This window comes from Palaemon carinicauda, chromosome 24, assembly GCF_036898095.1.
Source record: "Palaemon carinicauda isolate YSFRI2023 chromosome 24, ASM3689809v2, whole genome shotgun sequence".
NCBI lineage: Eukaryota > Metazoa > Arthropoda > Malacostraca > Decapoda > Palaemonidae > Palaemon > Palaemon carinicauda.
Window position 1 is genome coordinate 95,960,891 of NC_090748.1, and position 21,636 is coordinate 95,982,526.

General features: G+C 33.1%; 1 protein-coding gene across 12 annotated transcripts in view; it reads left to right on the plus strand.

Moving 5' to 3' along the window:
• LOC137618218 (band 7 protein AGAP004871-like) overlaps positions 1-21,636 on the plus strand; it is a 201,817-nt gene that overhangs the window by 171,148 nt on the left and 9,033 nt on the right. For 3 of the 12 annotated variants that reach the window (XR_011039754.1, XR_011039753.1, XR_011039752.1), the window contains exon 7: positions 17,140-17,862. The exons of 5 other annotated variants lie outside the window; for them this stretch is intronic. Coding sequence is in view for 4 of the 7 variants with exons in the window: in XM_068348343.1 (XP_068204444.1) it covers positions 7,135-7,251 (117 nt within the window). In the remaining 3 variants the exon portion in view is untranslated. Of the gene's footprint in view, positions 1-7,134; positions 7,260-17,139; positions 17,863-21,636 lie in introns of those variants that run through there. 4 more of the 12 variants (XM_068348344.1, XM_068348342.1, XM_068348343.1 and 1 more) reach the window with 3 other exon arrangements.

Consider the following 21,636-nt stretch of genomic DNA (forward strand, 5'->3'; position numbering starts at 1 on the left):
TCATTTACACTTGATAAACTACAAGTAGAGGAGAGTTAATAAGTTTCATTTACAATTGATAAACTACAAGTAGAGGAGAGTTAATAAGTTTCATTTACAATTGATAAACTACAAGTAGAGGAGAGTTAATAAGTTTCATTTACAATTGATAAACTACAAGTAGAGGAGAGTTAATAAGTTTCATTTTTCACTTGATGATATGTCTGATTAAACTACAGAGTAAAAATGTGCTCATTACATCTTGTCTTGTTAGACTCCATTTCAAAAACTATACTAAGTTAGCAGTACACTATTGATAGAAAAGAAATAATATTTAGATCACTTTTCCATTGAGATAATCATTTCAAATCATAAGTATATATGTACATAAAGATATACATATACGTGTATTCCTTTGCATACAAATATGTCAGAGATAACATTCATACATTTGTGTAAACTATTTGTTAATAAATCTATACATACATACGTACATACATACATACATGCATACATACATACATTACATATGTATGTGTGTGTAAATGTGTTTAAGTATATAGATATATATTTATGTATACTGTATATACATAAATATATAAATACATATATGCGTGTGTGTTTGTGTGTAAGCGAGTGTTTGCAAATAAATAAGAGTAAGTAGATAGATAGATAGGTACAGAATGTTTGTTTATATATATATATATATATATATATATATATATATATATATATATATATATATATACTGTATATATACGAGGTAATATATATATATATATATATATATATATATATATATATATATATATACTGTATATATACGAGGTAATATATATATATATATATATATATATATATATATATTTATGAATATACATTTATATATATATATATATATATATATATATATATATATATATATATATATATATATATATGTATGTATATATATACTGTATATATATATGAGGTAATTTAATCCGAAATGCTCAACCTAAAGAGAGAGAGAGAGAGAGAGAGAGAGAGAGAGAGAGAGAGAGAGAGAGAGAGAGAGAGAGAGAGAGAGAGAGAGAGAGAGCGTTTAAAGTTTTCAAGTTACAACAGATATCAAAAGTATCAGATTTAACTGTTAAAGAATACGAATTATAATTAGATTAACTTTTATTGATGAGGGCTTCATGACAAGAATTTTATCGATTTGGGTTTATTCACTAGTAAATTTTCATTAGATTTTGAACTAATTCATCAATTAAAATCTTGATTTTATCATCATTGTGACACCTTTCTACTTCTGAGAAATTAGATTCTTTATTCTTCATATTTCCAATAGGAAGTTCCCATTTATAAAAACATATTTGATAGTTCAGTTAATTGTTGATGTCTCCTCAATGTCTTCAAAACAAACTCTTTATAATTTTATCAATCTTTTCTTGCCAAATATGCGCAAAATTTTATAAGGGTCTAAGTTTATCATAGGCTTCAATTAAAAACTAATATTTTTTTTTTTTTGTCACAGTCTTAAAAACCTATAATTTTTTCACAAAGCGTGAAATATCTTTATATTTGAATAGCCCATAGATTTGTATTGGGTTAAGATTTTCATAGTTTTATATATTCTATGTACTTTCTAAAGTTGTTTTTCTTTGATAACAGCTGAGTTTTCAGTCAACTTTGCGTTAGCCCAAATGCAATTGTATGCTCATCCTCAAAGTTTTAGAGTCCATATATTTGAAAAAGTGTTTTTTTACACTATCAAGAAACCAATGGGTTATCTTGTTGCTTTTTATTTCAATAAATACTTCGGTTAAAAAGAGTACTATTATATGTCACATATAATTCATGTCAAAATTGTATTAGAATATCAGTCTATCATTGATTATTTATTTTCACAGCAGAGCTGTTCGTTACCAAAGATTTACTATTCAATAGATTTAACTAAACTGAACATGTATCTGGCACAATTAATAAGTTTGAAGAAACGTAAAAATTATTCTGAAAAATCCAATAATTCCGGATATCTTTTTTCTTATATAGTTTTTTATCTATAATTGCTTAAACCATCGAATGCTCAGTTATTGCTATACTGATCGACACTTAGAATCACACTAGCTCAGTTATTGCTATACTGATCGACACTTAGAATCACACTAGCTTACTAACAAAAGGAAACGCCTGTAAACATTTTAAAAGTTAAAGTTGTGGGTTTTAGGTCTCCACAGAGACGATTTACATCGTCCTCCTCGGGCGACCATTAGCCAGAAGGGACTATCACTAGTCCCCTCTAACCTCCCCCCCAGGCGCCACGTGGGAGTATCCCCCGGTAGAAGGTCTCACAGTATTCGCGTCCCTGGCGGGGACCGAACTCGGGACCTCTATAATAGAGATCCGCGACGCTACCAACCTTGCTATCCTACATGATATTTTTTTATTTTTCATTCCTACGTTTACATGACATCAATGGAGACTAATTGTCAAAGGAATAGATAATTCATTTTAGCTTGCTAGATTTTCTTTTGATAATCATAGGGCTATTGGTAGTAATAAATTAATTATAGCTATGAAAACAAATAACTATTAATTTACCGAGCCTTTTTAAGAAACGAACTATCCATTTTTTTATGCTACTACAACTAAACCAAATTGGCTCTAGTGAAATTTGTGTTCTTTATTAGTGACACAAATATTTATTTTATGGTTGAGCACTAAAACTGTAAAAGTCAAAGAATTCAAACTTTAATCAATTTCTTGGAGGCTGTGACTCAGGTGTAAGAGCACCCGCCAGGAGACAAGCTCTGGGCAATCTGGGTATGTGTGTGTTAAATTTCATTGGATACGGACAGCTTGCTTTACATGTTCATCGTTGTTCATGTGTTCAAGAATATACAGTAAATATAGAATTATTATTACTAATGAAAATAAAAGGAAACAAAGAGCTAAATTTTATTTTCACTTACTGATACTTTTTCTCTGCAAAAGTAAAAATAAAATAAAAGCGAGCACTAGATGGAAATATCCAGCTATATGATCTCTGACTAGCTTATAGGTTTAAATCGTTAAATTCACATTTCCTTTTCAAGAATAGCATAAACCGATCTGTTGGGATTTGGAAATAGAATATTCTTACAATTATTCACACGAAAAAAAATTAGATTCTAGCATTTGTTAGTGATTAGAGTAACGCGAAATGATATTAGGAGATGGCAACACAGACATGGCGATCTCGAGTTAGCAACGATTACTTTTCGATGAGCGAGCAAAACTTTTAGAAAAATGACCATATAATTTTGTGGCTGACTGTACAAATCTACATTTTTAAGAATCCCATTTCATTTAAAAATAAGGAAAAGTTATTGCATATACAATCCAGTTTTAATTGAAAATATCTTTTACATAAAAATCTATTCATTTAGATGACGGTTTCATTTTTCCAGATTTTAATAATAATAATAATAATAATAATAATAATAATAATAATAATAATAATAATATCAAAAAGAATTTATATGATTGAACTCAAACTTATGAGTAGGAACATACGAATTCACCTTCGGCTTTTAATGAATTTAAACCGATTGGGAAATTGATATTTAAACATGAATAAACATTTGAAATCTAAATATCTAAGCATAACATTTAAGAATAGCAATATTGCTACTCACTGGAGATTGTTATGATATTCAAAGAATTAATCAGCTGTTATTAGACACTGCAAAATCACTGCTTTGTCTGTGCATATGAATATGAATATGAACATGCTACCATGATTATCAAGATTTTTATCATAATCTGTGTTTAATGATAACATATCCGAGGGAAATGTCACTGTCTAGTCTCTACGCTATTATGTGCAATTGAATTCTAAACAATATTCACAGAAACTTCGCAACTTTTTACTTCATTGGCAGTCTTTTTCATGTATAAATTCATGAAGCCATTCATTCGGGTTAAATATGTATATCTCATTTATTTATCTTTATATTTCATTAATTATATAACTGAAGAGTTTATTCGTTTACTCTTTATTCGTTTACTCTTGATATAGATTCCCCTAGTCCAGATTGTTTTCATGAAATCTGAAATAATTTTCATGTAATCTTAAATCGTTTTCATCTACTGTATTTTCTATAGGAAAATCATTGCAAACTTCGCTGTTATATCTCTTTCAGAACATTGTTACTATATAATTCGGTAACTTTAGAAATTATTCAACTTTATCTGTTTTTTGATTCATAGTAACCTGGTCACCCTAACAAAGATCAACTTACAGTTATGGACTAACTGAATATTTAAACTAATTTCCTTTATAATCTTGTCACTTAATGGCATAACAATAGCAAAGAGACTTGTTATGTAATTTCATTCGATAATCATATTATTTTTAATACTATATTAATGTTATCACTAGCTAAGCTACAAACCTAGTTGGAAAGGCAGGATGCTGTAAGCTGAAGGGCGCCAACAGGGAAAATAGCCCAGTGAAAGATAGGAAATACCTTAGTAAATTTAATATTCCAACTTTTTCCCTCTAAGTTACTTCACTTCAAAAGAGGTCTTCAGTTAAGTGAGTTTTAATGCATTTAATGTAAAATAGCCGTATGAGATCATTTTCTGGATAATGGCCTCTATAACACACTCTATTTTCACTCAAAAATCTTATACTGGATAAAATTCAGTTATGAAACTATTAGAAATTTTATTTTTGATACATGAAAGCTGTAAGTTAGTTAATGACACTTTAAAGGCTTAAAGGCCACTCATAAATAGCAGAGTCAAGGGACAGTGGCATTGCCCTATCTAGCAGGACAATGCCCTGGAGACTGACCGTATATAAAGTGGGGGAAATAAGGTTTGTCCGCCTTGAAATTCGATTCAGAGTAGTCACAGGGTGGTCAATATATTTTTCCCCTATTGTATAATGTTCGTCTTTGCAAACTGAATTTTCTGAAAAGTTAGTAAGACCAACAAAGAACTTCTCCGATATGGACCATAATAAGTTCTTTATTCGTAAAATGCAATAGAAATTCTCTATTTTAATAAGAGGATGTGTCTCGTTTTTTCAAAATAGTCAAGATAGAAGATATGTGTAATATACATAATAGTTTTCGATTACCGGTCAATTAGAATTCAGCTTGATAAGATTTTCTTCTGATATATTTCATTACCTGAAATTTTTCATATCATGCTTTTTATATATTTTATATTTTATTGATTTTATTGTCTTATGGGGGAACTAATTTTAGGAAGTTTTAGGATATCAAAGTTTTTTAAATAGATTCTTCGATATAAAACATTAAATGAGCATCTCAATGATCTTTAAAAGTATTTAGGGAATATTTGTCAGCCCAAAATACTTTCGTTTATATTTTTCATAAAAGATACTTTATCATTAAAGAAATATTTTAGAACTCTAAATTTCATCATATTACTGCAAACAAGAATGCTAAACATGAATTATGAATGTTAATAGGAATAATATTGATAGTAAATAGTGAACAGTAAATATTCAAATAGACAAAGTATGAATAAGTGATACTCTCTCGTATAAAAGTTATCCATTTTTTTATAAAAGAAAGTAGATTCTGAAAAAACTTAGAAAGAATTGTTTTTAGGAATTTGATTAATTTCTCATTAATTTAACATGTTGGCAAGAAAATTACTTGATAAGGATTATCGAGAGAGAGAGAGAGAGAGAGAGAGAGAGAGAGAGAGAGAGAGAGAGAGAGAGAGAGAGAGAGAGAGAACGATTATTTCCATGCAACATGAAGATATAAAAAAGAGACTGTTTCCATATAATAGGAAGAGAGAGAGAGAGAGAGAGAGAGAGAGAGAGAGAGAGAGAGAGAGAGAGAGAGAGAGAGAGAGAGAGAGAGAACGACTATTTCCATGCCACATGAAGATATAAAAAAGAGACTGTTTCCATATAATAGGAGAGAGAGAGAGAGAGAGAGAGAGAGAGAGAGAGAGAGAGAGAGAGAGAGAGAGAGAGAGAGAGAGAGAGAAAGCGGTTGGCATAAGTAACTTTATTATGATCATAGACTTCATTAACGAAGGCTTCATTTTAAAGTGATTAAAGAGGATGAAACATTAATATTCCCCAAAATTTAATTTCTTCATTCGAGTAATATAGGGAAGATATTAGAAAATCAGACGAATATTATACTAGTTTCTATTTAATTAACTCTAATTAGGTAGACAGTACAGATAGGAAAAGCTGATAATTATATGTATGAGAGATAATGAATGATGTATAATATATTTTCAACTGGCTCCAATTGAATAACAGTGATAGGCCACCTATTGAAAATTATGAATAAATTATTCATTTATGAGCCATCCATGCCAATATACAGTTTATTTTTCATCAAATCAATTACACAGTAAAGCATATTACATCAATGAATAATGACATACTTCACATCTTCAATTAAAGAAAAAGCTTACTCTTTTCCTGTGTTTGAACGTTAGATAATACTTAAAAGTTATAAGTACAAATCACTAACATAACTAGCTCTTAGGCATTCACTAACAACAAAACACTTATTTTCATCTTGGAGTCATCAATATACCTAAAAATCTATTTGATAAATACCGAATTCAATAGTATTAAATAAAGTCATTGAAAATCAAATTCAGTTTTTGATATTAGCTTTCATATTAAGAATAACAGCACACTTTCCCATTAGGTTACCAAGCCCATTCAATATTAGGTTACCAAATTTCAACAATCTCATCTATACTTCAGTTTTTTTTTTTTCCAAAAAGCACTCATTTGTCTCTAAAAATCAAACTGTACATATTCATGCAATGTCTTCCTCTCATCATTAGATATGGGTAACGTAGTTCTCTAAGATTCTGTTTCTGAGCTTTTAAATAAAAAGATACCATCATTCACTTAAAAACAACTCCGCAAGGAGGTTAAACTATATAAAAAAACAAAAAAAAAACAAGAATATTTTCTTTTCTCGCAAAAAAAGTAGATGTAGTAGATCTCTCTTCACCCCCGTGGCCCCCCTGGACTCTTTTTTTATCTTTTTTAAAAGAATGCTCGATGTACAGGAAAAAAGAAAAGAAAAAGAGTATTGGAACAAAACATTCCAACAACAAACCTCCTCCTCCTCCTCATCATAACACGGCTCATGTTCCTTGTTGCAGCTGCGCTATCTTCAGACGCTGAACGCCATTTCGGCCGAAAACAACTCAACAATAATATTCCCGCTGCCCATTGACATCATTAAGCATTTGATACCGAAAATCCAGGAGGATGACTAAACAAAAAGGTACCTTGGCCCGTGACTTCGGTGGACGACCAATTGACAGCTTGGCATAGGTTTCTTTTTTTTCCTCATTTTCCTTCATTTATGAATTCTAATTTTTATTATTATTTTTTTTTTTTTTTACCTTTCGCGTTTTTATTTTTCATCACAAAAAAGGGTCACTGATCAATGGTGTCATTCATGGTAGTGGTGCTGGTGATGATAAAAGGACTGGTTTACTGACAATGTTGATAGTGGTGCAATCACACATGTGGCAATGACTAAATATGAAGGTGCAAAGGTGATTTTTAAAAAAATTAAAAAAAATTTTCCTCCTGATCCCGACTTTAAGATGAACCTTTGCTTTCGCTATCAGACTTTTTTTTTTTTTTTTAATCTACAATTAAGTTACACGAGTTTACACGCACTTGAAAAAAAATAATTCACATATGATTTAAAATCAGTTTTAAATTTTTAATTTCCTTTTCCTTATATTCTTTGTATGGCATCAATAAATCTGAGACTGATTTTGGTGTCCTCCTTAGTTTTTCAGTTCCCTTCCTTTTTCTTTCATTTTCAAAATCAGTCCCTTTTTTAATATATATATCCTGAGTTTTGTACATATTTATTTTTGTCTTAGTCAACACCAAAAAAAAAAAAAAAAGAGCTAACATCTAGTAGACTAGAGATCACCCAGAACCAAGATGATTCTTAGCTATGACAGGAGCCTTGGCCAACAAAATGTCCACCGGGGCCGGGTCAAACGTAGACATTTTAGAAGCTTTGTACAGTTTGGCTGTCGTCGATATAATCTCCTTTGCCTGACTGTGTGACTGTAGCAGACTGTAAACTCTGACCCTCTCTGTGGAGCCATGGTTGCCCCCCCTCTGACTCAGTCAAATTTTCATCAACCTGTGAGAGCGGGCATAAGCTAAACCCATGGTCCTTCTATAAGGGTGATTCAGTAACCCCCGCCCCATTGCTCATTTTCTATACTCTCAGTTGAATTGAGTTCATGGAACAACTAACTATCTGAATGCCGTAATCGTTAAAGAAAATAAAAGGAAGATATGTAAGAGAGTTCATTAGAAATAGATTCCTTTTTTTTTTCCTACAGCACTTGTCCAGTTTCCAAAATTTCGGCTTTCTCATTGGCTCCATGTTGCAACATATTATTGAGAACTAGATCATCTCAGAGTAATATTGTCTTACTTTGCTTTAAGAAGAAAAAAAAAATGTTGTTCCATCCCCCGATTCAAACTGTATTAACATGCATGCAAAATGTTCCAGAAGTGACCCGTGTTAAATTGATTAACAATCTCAGGGCTGAATGGAGTGGCTTGCCAAATGAAAAGCGGAATCTCTATAGTTTCTATCATTATCATTATTTCCTTTAGAAAGTGATTTATTTCGTAATCAGGCCAATGTTACAGTTTGTAAGGGATCACTTTTACAGTAGTTGCGCCTTCAACAGTCACAGAGAGTTACATTTCATTTCTAGAATTGATTATTCAGTTTTCTAGACTGTGATTAAAGTTTTTCTTCCAAAATATGCAATGCAAAATAGTATTTCTACTATTCTTTCAAAGAGATGGAAACTGGGACAAATATAGTCAAGATTTGCATTGCAAATTATTATCTAATATAATTATGAGTCACTCTTATATTTGGACCTTGACGCTGAACCATTGTACATTTATAAAGATAAATTTTGAAATAGATTGTTCATTGAAAATAAGTTCAAAGTGTAGCATATATCAGTATTCAGTCCCTTCATTGAGAAAAAAAAATGTTCATATCAAACTGGTCATGTAAAAGTTGTCCCTATTTCTGAGTCAGTCACAGGAAAATGTTTCAAAACAGAGCATGCAAAGTATATTCATAAGGATAATACTAAATTAAAAAAAAACAAATGGTTTGCTGGTATCATAATATTGACTGTCATTTTTTAATCCCAGAGAATAATGACAACAAATCACAAACCCCCTTTTTCGCTCAGAAAACTAAATCATGTTGAAAATTTTTATATTGCAATCCTTCCTCCCCAAATAATAATAAAAAATAAAATATCCCATTTTCCCTACCAAGAAAAAAAAAATAGTCGACAGTCAGAAAATTATTTTATCTAAACCTCTTTGCATGGTTTGCTGTAATGCTGCTGGTCCCACTTTCATTAACTTTTTTGTCCGCTACAAAATTTGGTCTCCAGGTGATCTATATACATATCTATAAATAAGCATGATCAAAAAAGAGTCTGAATGTCAACTGAGTTAAAGCAAAAATTCTCTGAGAACACAAAATTGCAATGGTTTGTGCCTCACTTGTTTCTTGCCTGATCGCAAGGTTGCATGGCATATCCATACAAAAAAAAAAAAAAAACATACAAAAAACCCTCCCTTAATCTACCCATTAAAATCCCTAAAAAAAAAACTGTGCTATCCTTCATATCTATGTCTCATTATCCTTCCTCTCAACTGTTTTATATCCTTTGACCTGACATGACCTACCTCAACTGCTCTCTCTTTGGTTGGTGTTCCTATATATATTTTTTACTTAGATTTGTCTACCCAAAAGTTTTTTTTTAATAGATTTTGTAATCTTGTAAATAAATCTTTATACGTCAATGAATACTTGCAACCAGATGTGTTGTACCTTTCAGGGACTTCATTTGTGGATTGTGCTAAGATTTAATCAAGTGAATTTTCATTCCGGTCGGATCAAGAACCCATATGTTATAATCATACTAAAAAAAAATTATAATTCTTATTATCGTAGATATTTCAATGGCACGTGACGTCTCGTGAAAATTTAGCAGTGCAATTTCTATTCCTTTCATGCGCGATAACTCACAGACTTATATGAAATGTTGCATTAGTTTAAATTGTTCCACTCATAGAAATCATTAAAGAGTAAGGGTCCCCGAGAAGCATTATCTTGTCGAATTGGACGATGGACGATGGACCTTCTCTACTAACCTTTTCCATCAACTGAGACCTTCCCCTGTTCATAAAAGCTTAAAATTACATTCGTTTCAATTGTTCCACTCGTAGAAATCAACTAAGAGAAAACGTCACAGAAAATAGTTGAAGCAATATCTTGTCGAATTTGACGGTAGACCGTCACTGCCAAATTTGTTCATCAAGAGAGACCTTCCTCCGTTCAAAAAAAAAACTTAGAATCACATTCATTTTGATTTTTCCACTCGTAGTGACTATCCAAGTGTAAGCGCCACCAAAAAGATTTAAAGCGATTTCTTGTCGAATTGAATGGTGAACTCTCTCTACGTAACTTTTCCATCAACTGAGACCTTACGCCATTCAAAAACCTTAATATAACATTAGTTTTAATTGTTCCACTCGTAGAAATCTTTTAAGAGCAAACGTCTCAGAAAATAATCGTAGTAATATCTTGTCAAATTTAGCATTGGACCTTCTCTACCAAATTTTTTCATCCAGAGAGACTTTCCTCCGTCCAAAAAAACTTAGAATTACATTCGTTTTAAATGTTCCACTCGTAAGGATTGTCCAAGTGTAAGCGTGCCCCAAAAGATTTAAAGCAATATCTTGTCGAATTGGACGGTGGACCTTCTCTACTAAACTTTTCCCTCAACGGAGACCTTCCCCCATTCAAAAAACCTCAAAATTACATTCGCTTTAATTGTTCCGCTCGTAGAAATCCTTTAAGAAACAAGCGTCTCAGAAAATAATCGAAGCAATATCTTGTTGAATTTGACGGTGGACCTTTTCTACCAAATTTTTTCATCAAGAGAGACCTTCCTCCGTTCACAAAAACTTAGAATTGCATTCGTTTTAATTGTTCCACTCATAGTGATTATCCAAGTGTAAGCGTCCCTATAAAGATTTAAAGTGATAACTTGTCGAATTGATGGAAGACCTTCTCTACCAAACTTTTTCATCAAGAGAGATCTTCCCCCGTTCACAAAAACTTGAAATTAAATTCGTTTTAATTGTTCAACTCATAGTGATTATCCCAGTGTAAGCGTCCCCATAAATATTTATTGCAATATCCTGTCGAACTTGATGGTGGACCTTCTCTACTAAACTTTTTCATCAACTTAGACCTTCCCCCATTTACAAAAACTTAGAATTACATTCATTCTAATTATTCCACTCGTAGTAATTATCAAAGTTTAAGCATCCCTAAAAACATTTAAAGCAATATCTAGTCGAATCGGATGGTGGACTTTCTCTGCTAAACTTGTTCATCAACTTAGACTTTCCCCCGTTCAAAAAACCTTAAAATTGCATTCGTTTTAATCATTCCACTCGTAGTGATTTTCCAATTGTAAGCGTTCCCATAAAGATTTAACGCAATATCTAGTCAAACTGGACGGTGGACTTTCTCTGCTAAACTTGTTCATCAACTTTCACCTTCCCCCGTTCAAAAAACCTTAAAATTGCATTCGTTTTAATCGTTCCACTCGTAGAAATTATCCAAGAGAAAGTATCCCTATGAAGATTTAGAGCAATATCTTGTCGAATTGGACGGTGGACTTTCTCTGCTAAACTTTTTCATCAATTTAGACCTTCCCCCGTTCACAAAAACTTAAGATTACATTTATTTCAACTGTTCCACTCGTAATATTTATCCAAGTGTAAGCGTCCTCATAAAGATTTAATGTAATATCTAGTCGAATTAGACGGTGGACCTTCTCTACTAAACTTTTTCATCTACTGAGACCTTGAAATTACATTCGCTTTAATTGTTCCACTCGTAGTATCTATCCAAGTGTAAGTGTCCCCATAAAGATTTAATGTAATATCTAGTCGAATTAGACGGTGGACCTTCTCTACTAAACTTTTTCATCTACTGAGACCTTGAAATTACATTCGTTTTAATTGTTCCACTCGTAGTATTTATCCAAGTGTAAGCGTCCCCATAAAGATTTAATGTAATATCTAGTCGAATTGGACGGTGGACCTTCTCTACTAAACTTTTTCATCTACTGAGACCTTGAAATTACATTCGTTTTAATTGTTCCACTCGTAGTATTTATCCAAGTGTAAGCGTCCCGTAATGATTTAATGTAATATCTAGTCGAATTGGACGGTGGACCTTCTCTACTAAACTTTTTCATCTACTGAGACCTTGAAATTACATTCGTTTTAATTGTTCCACTCATAGTATTTATCCAAGTGTAAGCGTCCCATAAAGTTTTAATGTAATATCTAGTCGAATTGGACGGTGGACCTTCTCTACTAAATTTTTTCATCTACTGAGACCTTGAAATTACATTCGTTTTAATTGTTCCACTCGTAGTATTTATCCAAGTGTAAGCGTCCCATAAAGTTTTAATGTAATATCTAGTCGAATTGGACGGTGGACCTTCTCTACTAAATTTTTTCATCTACTGAGACCTTGAAATTACATTCGTTTTAATTGTTCCACTCGTAGTATTTATCCAAGTGTAAGCGTCCCCATAAAGATTTAATGCAATATCTAGTCGAATTGGACGGTGGACCTTCTCTACTAAACTTTTTCATCTACTGAGACCTTGAAATTACATTCGTTTTAATTGTTCCACTCGTAGTATTTATCCAAGTGTAAGCGTCCCATAAAGTTTTAATGTAATATCTAGTCGAATTGGACGGTGGACCTTCTCTACTAAACTTTTTCATCTACTGAGACCTTGAAATTACATTCGTTTTAATTGTTCCACTCGTAGTATTTATCCAAGTGTAAGCGTCCCATAAAGTTTTAATGTAATATCTAGTCGAATTGGACGGTGGACCTTCTCTACTAAATTTTTTCATCTACTGAGACCTTGAAATTACATTTGTTTTAATTGTTCCACTCGTAGTATTTATCCAAGTGTAAGCGTCCCCATAAAGATTTAATGTAATATCTAGTCGAATTGGACGGTGGACCTTCTCTACTAAACTTTTTCATCTACTGAGACCTTGAAATTACATTCGTTTTAATTGTTCCACTCGTAGTATTTATCCAAGAGTAAGCGTCCCCATAAAGATTTGATGCAATATCTAGTCGAATTGGACGGTGGACCTTCTCTACTAAATTCTTTCATCTACTGAGACCTTGAAATTACATTCGTTTTAATTGTTCCACTCGTAGTATTTATCCAAGTGTAAGCGTCCCCATAAAGATTTGATGCAATATCTAGTCGAATTAGACGGTGGACCTTCTCTACCAAACTTTTCCATCAACCGAGACCTTTTCCCCGTTCAGACAAATTAGCGCCACCAAAGAGAGAGAGCTCTGAACATGGCAATGTTTAAAAAAACTCCGAACCGCGAGACTGACAGAGCCAAACGAGCCAAACGATATCCTTCGAAAAAAAAAAAAAAAAACTAAGATGAAAAAAAAAACAAAGTATTTCCTGCTCTGTTTGTGTGTACAACTTTTATTATGAGAAAGTTTCTCTCTATTATATTGTCTGTGTGTGAATGCCCTGACAGAGTAAAAGCACCTGACATCCATCCATACCTGCATCTCCAGACGACGTTTTACAACGAATATAAGACGATGGTTATTGAAAAATGAGACGATGATTTATGAAAAATGTTCAAAGTAATCTTCCTGGTGACAGTTGCTTTTAATCTGTGTTAACGTTCAGCAAATTCACTGAATACCAATTCCACAATTCATCCACATTTTTTCTCTCCTATACACATATTTTGATTATCATTCCAATCGCCTTAGACCCCCAAAAGTGTGGTTTTTTAATCCATTTTTTTTTCTCTGTCACACACGAGCACCCTGATCTAAAATCGCGGAAAAAAAATTCTAATTCCATTTTGGAAGACTTTCGTGGAAACCACCTCACTGATCACTGATTCTCTTGGTGACTGAAAGCACTTAATTGCACTGAAAGCACTTTACAAAGCACTAGAATACCTTCAATATTCTCTTTTTTTTTAATAAAAACGTTGGCTGTTCTGTTCTCGTGCGTGTTTTTAACTCTTTTCTTTCCACCTTTCCTCTCTGTAAGGTTGAAGAGACTTCATCTCTTGAGATCACCTGTCATCTTGTTGGTTCTAAACTGCCAATGCTTATACTGAAACCCTCGCGATATCTGTTCCCTGTTAAAAAACAAGAAATAAAAAAAAAACACTGTTGTTCTATGTGTGCTATGGTATTCAAGTTGTTGAATTTCCTTATCAGTTCCTTATCAGTAAATTATAGATGTCATGTTCATTTTAAAAGCTCCCCCCTCCCCCTTCCAAAGCTCAGTTACCATGACGGAACACACGCAAGAATCTTAATATTAGTCTTCAGAAAGTCCAGGGATATAGAGCTAAGATCGTTTTCCTAATCTTGCCTACTGCTCGATTTTCCTTGAGATTATCAGCCCAATAGAAAGACTATGGAGTTTTTACTGAATCATTTCATATGTTTTTAAAGTAGACAAAGCCTCGTCTCCAGTGTTGTTGGTACTAGGCGTTCAAACATGCCATTTCAGTTCATGATCAAGTATTGTTCTATTAAGATCGTAGATAATTGTATCATATCACAGTATCTTTGCTTCACAGCACATGAGACACAGACATAGTTTTCTGCTTGGGTGATATATATATATATATATATATATATATATATATATATATATATATATATATATATATATATATATATATACATATATATGTATGTATGCATGTATACATATGTATATAAATATCCAGTATATATAATATATATACATATACATAGTATGTAAAAATATATATATGTATATATATATATATATATATATATATATATATATATATATATATATGTATATATACATATATATATATATAAATAATATATATACATACATATATATATATATATATATACATACATATCAGAACAGGCAAATAGAAATGTAAGTAACGAACAAGTTTAGCAATTCATCGGCGAAAAAGGTGAGACGGAATACCCATTTAAAATCTATTTATTTTATATATATATTATTTAAACGAGGGCTGGAAATTCAACCCCAACTCTCCCCTGGATCTAGAGCCATTCTGTGTGTGTATATATGTTTGTTGGAAAAAAGAATTCATATAAATTCCTTATTGTATGTCAGCTGAAATGTCATTCTTTTCAAATACGATTAGGCAGTACTGATAGGTTTAGCTTTTAATTAATAGCCCATGTTTAAATATTAGGTTTGGTGTTTCTCGAACTAAATATACCTTTGATTAGGACCCAATATCTTTTTTATTCGATCAATTATTTAGGTAAAAAATACGTAATTTTAGTTTATTGAAATTATTTTCCATAAAATATTGTTTGACGTTAATTTTTTTATGACTTTTTGGAACGTTAAAATTACTGTATACATATTCTTATTATTTTTTCAATAATTTCTTCAAATTAATAATAATCACAGAATAGAGACTAGGTTGATTTACTGGCCAGTGCCAACTGACTAATTTTCTATAGTTTTCCACCTAAGTCGAACTTTAAAGACATACTTTGAGATTACATCCGATAGTTCTTATTATGATTTGAATTATTCTTGAAGAAAAGTTTTTTCCGAGTTAGATGTGATTTACACTAGGATAAAATCTGATGAAAATCTGCAACAATAAATCGTTTCATCCGATGAAAATAAAATTTAAGACCTACCAATTAAAAAAAAAATAATAGAAAAAAAGGTCAACCATGGCATTTTTTTTTACTGAATCAAAATTCTGATAATATTAAAATATAATGAAATGGATTTCTACATACAAAATTAGTGAATGTAAAACTATACTTTCAAAAGTCGAAGACTAAGATTTCGGTTACTTATATATCACATTCACAAGAATTTTCCATAAGGAAATCTCCCTAATGAGGTTTCAATTCACTAATACCGTATGAAAAAGGCATTTTTTTTAATGAACGGATGAAAGTATAATTCTTAATGACATAAGAAATCCAAAATAAATTGTAAAAGATTTGTGAAACTCACTTCGAAAGAACAGCAATTGGAATGAAATCCTATAAGTTCACGGCGTCATATTGTTCGGAATGAGAAGAAATGAGGAAAATATAAAAATAAAATCACAAGATTAGGTTTCTTTTTATTGACGAATAGCGAAAGACAGTTCATATTTGCGTCCCAAATTCAACTTATCCCGAAGCTTTTATTAATCCGATATCCCGTTCAGTATGGTATAAAGAGACCTGAAATACGTACCATTACTGTCTTTGTAAATAGCAGTTTTTCATCACATTTGATCACTGAGTAAAAATACTAAAAAGTCCTCAGCTATTTTATATCGCGGGAAACTGCTACTGGAGGAAACACCACAAACAGATGTACACGCATCCTAAATAGGCAGTTGGAACACTTAAGGTTTGTTTAGCCAATGAAACATAGCAGGCTTTGATGCTGGTTGATGAAAGGAGTTAGTAATAGGTCTAGGTTTAGAAGAAACCCTCTGAGGAAAATGATACCATGTGTTTATGTATGCACAGGCTGACAGTCTACACGCAAGCACACGTATGCAGAAAAGCACCCATGCGTAGATTTCTAATATTACTGTTTTGTAGACAACGCATTGCAAAATGTTGAATGGATGTATACACATAGAAAAACAGCTGAATACCAAGCAGTTGCATAAGAACTTCGAGTATCAGGTAATCTATGTACTGGTAGGTCTCCTCCAGGCTGGCAATGTGCTTTAAAATCAAGGCGGATGTGACAGGCCTAGGTCAAGCTCTCAACCGTGACCTCAGCCCCCTTGGTACCTCTTTTTCTCACCAGATCAGAACAAGAGGAAGGAAAGTTGAAACCCTCTTAGCAGTAGATGCAGATGCAGCAGCAACAGCTCTCCACACAATGGAAAAAATAAAAGTTTCCCCGAAGTGTTTATTCTTAAATATTGTATGTCATCTCAAATCAAAATTCGAAATGCCTGATTGTAAACCTTCCTTGTTTCAGCTCCGGTACCTACAGACTCTGAATTCCATCTCAGCCGAAAAGAACTCCACTATCATATTCCCTCTGCCCATAGATGTTATCAGCTATTTCGTCAGGAAATAGATAAGGTACAAGGACGTACGACCTTGGTGGAACAGACTTATCAAGTTTTAGAGTGACTTGATAAAACACTGGCACCATTAGAAACTTGGACACCATCTAACATTCCAGGTTCCGTCGAGAGAACTGGTAGTTGACAGGATCACTAAAAGACACTAATAGCATGGTGTGGTTTTTTTTTCTAAGTTTTAATTCGCTTTTTTTTTCATCCTGGTGTAGCAGGTTATATTTTAAATCAATGGCTACACTAAAAATTCCACCAAGGTCTGTTAGATTACGTGTGTAAACATAAAGAGAGATTTTGCACAAAGATTCAGTAGATGTGTTGGTCTTCCCGAACTTTTGAGGGGACCTAGTTAAACCAATCACGTTTGTTTGTATTCACATTGAAATCATGTCAATCGGTGCGCACTCATTTAAAACAAAGAAACAATACACTGTTTTATCCATGGTGTATACTACAACCCGTTCATAAACGAGGATCACCACTGACTTGCAACGATCAGACAGAGATTGGTAATGCATGACATCTGGACTTAACAATACAGTTGTTATATTGACGAGAAGAAAGAAACAATAAAAAAATAACTCGTTGACAAGACCAACTCTACTCTTTACTGACAGGTGAGTAGGAAATTATATTGGCCATGAGTTTACCAAACTACTTGACTGAATTTTTTGTTATGTCCCTCTCCAGTTAATGGCATAAAATATACCCAAAGTTTGTACATTGTTTGAAAGAGTTATCCAAGATTTGTGTAAAATTTTCTATTAAAGATGTAAGACAGATGACCTTTGGCCGTAGCATCTCCTAATAAGCAGAATGGTAAGTTTAGTCATTTGTAATTGCCCTGCTATATAAACGGTTTGGCTGCGCGTTGTGAGTACCAGAAAACTAAGCCTGTAGGATAGGTTCAATATTCCCCTAAAAGTAATCTATCCATAATAAAATTAACATTGGTAGTGCATCATCCCTCCAAATCAACATGAACACCCTGACTCCTGAAATGGAGTTATGGGGGAAGAAATGTGTTGTATAATCCATAATTATTTTAGAAAATTTGTATAATTACTTGGTCACGACACATTGATAGTATAATGAGCATATGAAGAGAGTAATTTGTATTAGACTTTATAATGACAGGAGTGAAATTCAAGATGGCCGAGTTGAACGTCAAGATGGAAGCAACGGGGTGATAAGATGGCCAGATTAAGATGGCCAGATTACTAAAGTCAGATTAGAAAGAAAGTGAGTGAGGGGGTTACGCAGTTTGAAACAATTTCAGCTTAAAGATTGCATGCACGAAAGCTCACATCTAGCTCTCTTCTGTTCAACATGGCATATAAAAGTCTGTTTCAAGGTAGGTTGATTCTATTCCAAATCTAATTGTCAGGTATTAGGGCATATAAATCTTTGATCTTGGAGCATTCTGCCTTTTCTAGTAGGCGTAAAGGTGGCATGATTATGAATCTCCTGTCTGTAAGAGGCAAGGCTTTCAGTGTGTGTGTCCTTCATTGCGTATAACACCTGTTCAACGAAAATGGAAGCATAATGCATACCATGTGTTTTTTTTTAAAAAAAAGGTAGAAGTCATAGAGCTCGTCAATGTTGCAGTTATAAAACTGGCGTCTCCTCCTTTGCAACTTTTGCATTGCCTTTCCCCACTTGCAGTAAGCTGTTGATTGTTTGTTGATAAAGCTTATAGAACTGCACATAGTCAGACTTGATGCTTTATCCTTGGTAGTTTTTGAAGTGGTGAATAAAAGCTATAATTGATTTTTCAACCCCATTCCTGTTAATTGTCCTCTCTTCAAATCGTCTCAATTCGAATAGTTGCGAATAATGAAGAATAAGAAAGTTAAAAAGAATGAATTTAAAGAATGGAAAGGAGACAAAGACAAAAGTGAAGGATAATGTCTGTTTTTGAGGTCCACATTTAATTTCCCTATTGTTCTTTATACACCTTATATAAATGTTCTAAGCCGGATGTACTATAAGAGATACGAGAATCTTATGAGTGAACTGTAGTCGCAAGAAGAATTCTTCTAAAACATCAAAAGGTAAAAATCCATTGAAAGCTCTTGAATTTCATAAATGAATATTTCTCTGAACTTTATCTCCTTCGACAGGAATATAATATCTTCGGCAGATCTACAAAAGGGGGAGGATCTACATTATTGCACTGATCTTCTATAGTAATGCTAGAAATACAGTCTGATCTGAACACCTGAACTCTATAAAGAGATGCAAAAAATCTTTCATATATATCTAATAAGACTCGAAACCAGCGTGTAAAAGAGGGTAAGATCTTGTACAAAACTTTGAAACAACAGTATGAATTGGAGGATTCTAACCTTGTATATGTACCACCCCGTGGAACGCTATCAAAAAGTATGAAGAAACTGGATTTACTCCAATTGCAAAAAGTATGAAGAAATTGGATTTACTCCAGTTGCAAAAGTATGAAGAAATTGGATTTACTCCAGTTGCAAAAGTATGAAGAAACTGAATTTATTCTAATTGCAAAAAAATTATGAAGGAAATGGATTTACTCCGATTTCGGGAAGTACGAAGAAACTGGATTTACTACGACTGCGAAAAGTATGAAGAAACTGGCGTTCCTCCAGTTGCAAAAAGTATGAAGACACTGGATTTCTTCCGATTGCAAAAAGTATGAAGAAACTGGATTAACTCTGATTGTAAGAAGTATGAAGAAACTGGATTTACTTCGATTGCGAAAAGTATGAAGAAACTGAATTTACTCCGATTGGGATATGCGACGCAGAACTCTAAGTCTTCAAGGATGTTTTGGAATTTTATCATTAGTCTTTTAGTATTAATGTTATTCTTAAAAAATTGTATTCTTCTCCAAACTTTAATACATAGCTATGAAATGTAGTCAATAGAAGATATAAATTTTACAGCCTGAAGAAATTAACATAGCTAAAATGTTCCTCATCTGTAATGATTTGATGAAGACTGTTTAACGGGTATCCTCTTCAGAGAAAACAGAAGGCCTCTGAAAGATGACAGTGTGATGATGTACTATCTTAGTAGATAAATAGGGGTACTGAAGCTCTCTAACAAGGGAAAGGTGGAAAAAGTTACTCACCATATTTCTCATTATTAAGAAGAAAAAAGCCTCATTTTGGACGAGTTATGTACTGGAATAAAGGTCCCTAGATACTGACGGATTGGGATGAAGGCACTAGATGAGATGTCTTTTCGGCTTCTACTCCTGATGTCTAGCGGATGATCTTAATAAAGAGACCCTTTGCATCAATAGACATAGGAGGAGATGATGATGATGATGCGATACTATATAACATACATATACCAAGGCACTTCCCCCAATTTTTGGGGGTAGCCAAACACCGCGGGGGCATAAAAACAATTAGAATAGCGCCAACGTTATCCCTGCGTGTCGTAAGAGGCGACTAAAAGGGGCGGGACGAGGGGGCTGGGAACCCCCTCTCCTGTATCTACATCCTGTGAGACATCGACTATATAACATAAACACAAGAAATCAAAAATTGTAAAACAGATGTCTTCAGTACTTGAGTTAAATCATCTTTATGGACATAAGGATCCTTGTGGCCTTCTGTAAGGAACAACGACCTGTCTAGTAAGTAGTGATATTATAACTGATCTTAAGAGCAGTCTATCATAGCCAATGGCGACAATTAGATGTTTCTCACTCGAGGAATAATGTGCTAGCCAAGCGATGTTATTAATGGATGATGAAGGCTTGGCCTTGGGCTTAAACTAACAAACTTGTCCTAGCCGCCTAATGTCAGATGGGAGGGGATACCTCGATGACCAACAGGCTACAGGGAACAGTTGAAAGTCTACGAAAGTAATTATTCGGGCTTATACCTAGTGCATGTTTCATCCTCAGAGAAGTACCCGAGTCCTTCGTCTCAAGAGATTAACCCACAAGGTATTGGGATGGCTACTTGATTTACTTTACCTGTACTAGAAAAGTACCTAGCCAACAAAATTTCTTTGAATAGCAAGCATCTGAGCAAAGTTGGAACTTTATAATCTAAGAAATTTATCCTCAAGAAGAATAACGACAGGTAGCCATCATTTTAACACCTTTGAAGCAGTGAAGAAAGTTGGTACTTTATACAACGTCCACATCTTACGTTCCTCAGATGTTGAGCTTTGCGACCCTAAGGATTCCAAACTTTATCGCAATACTGGACTGGGAAAGTACCCAGGCACCTACTGTATTTCGATGATTCAGGCATTAAACTAACTGAGGTGTTTCCTTTAAAGAGAAATAGGCCAATAATTTCAAGTATACGCAAAAGCTTAAAAGCAGGATAGAGAGAAAAACATCCAGTTTAAAAGAAGTGGAAAAAGAAGGGTCTAATCACAATAAAATTCTCAAA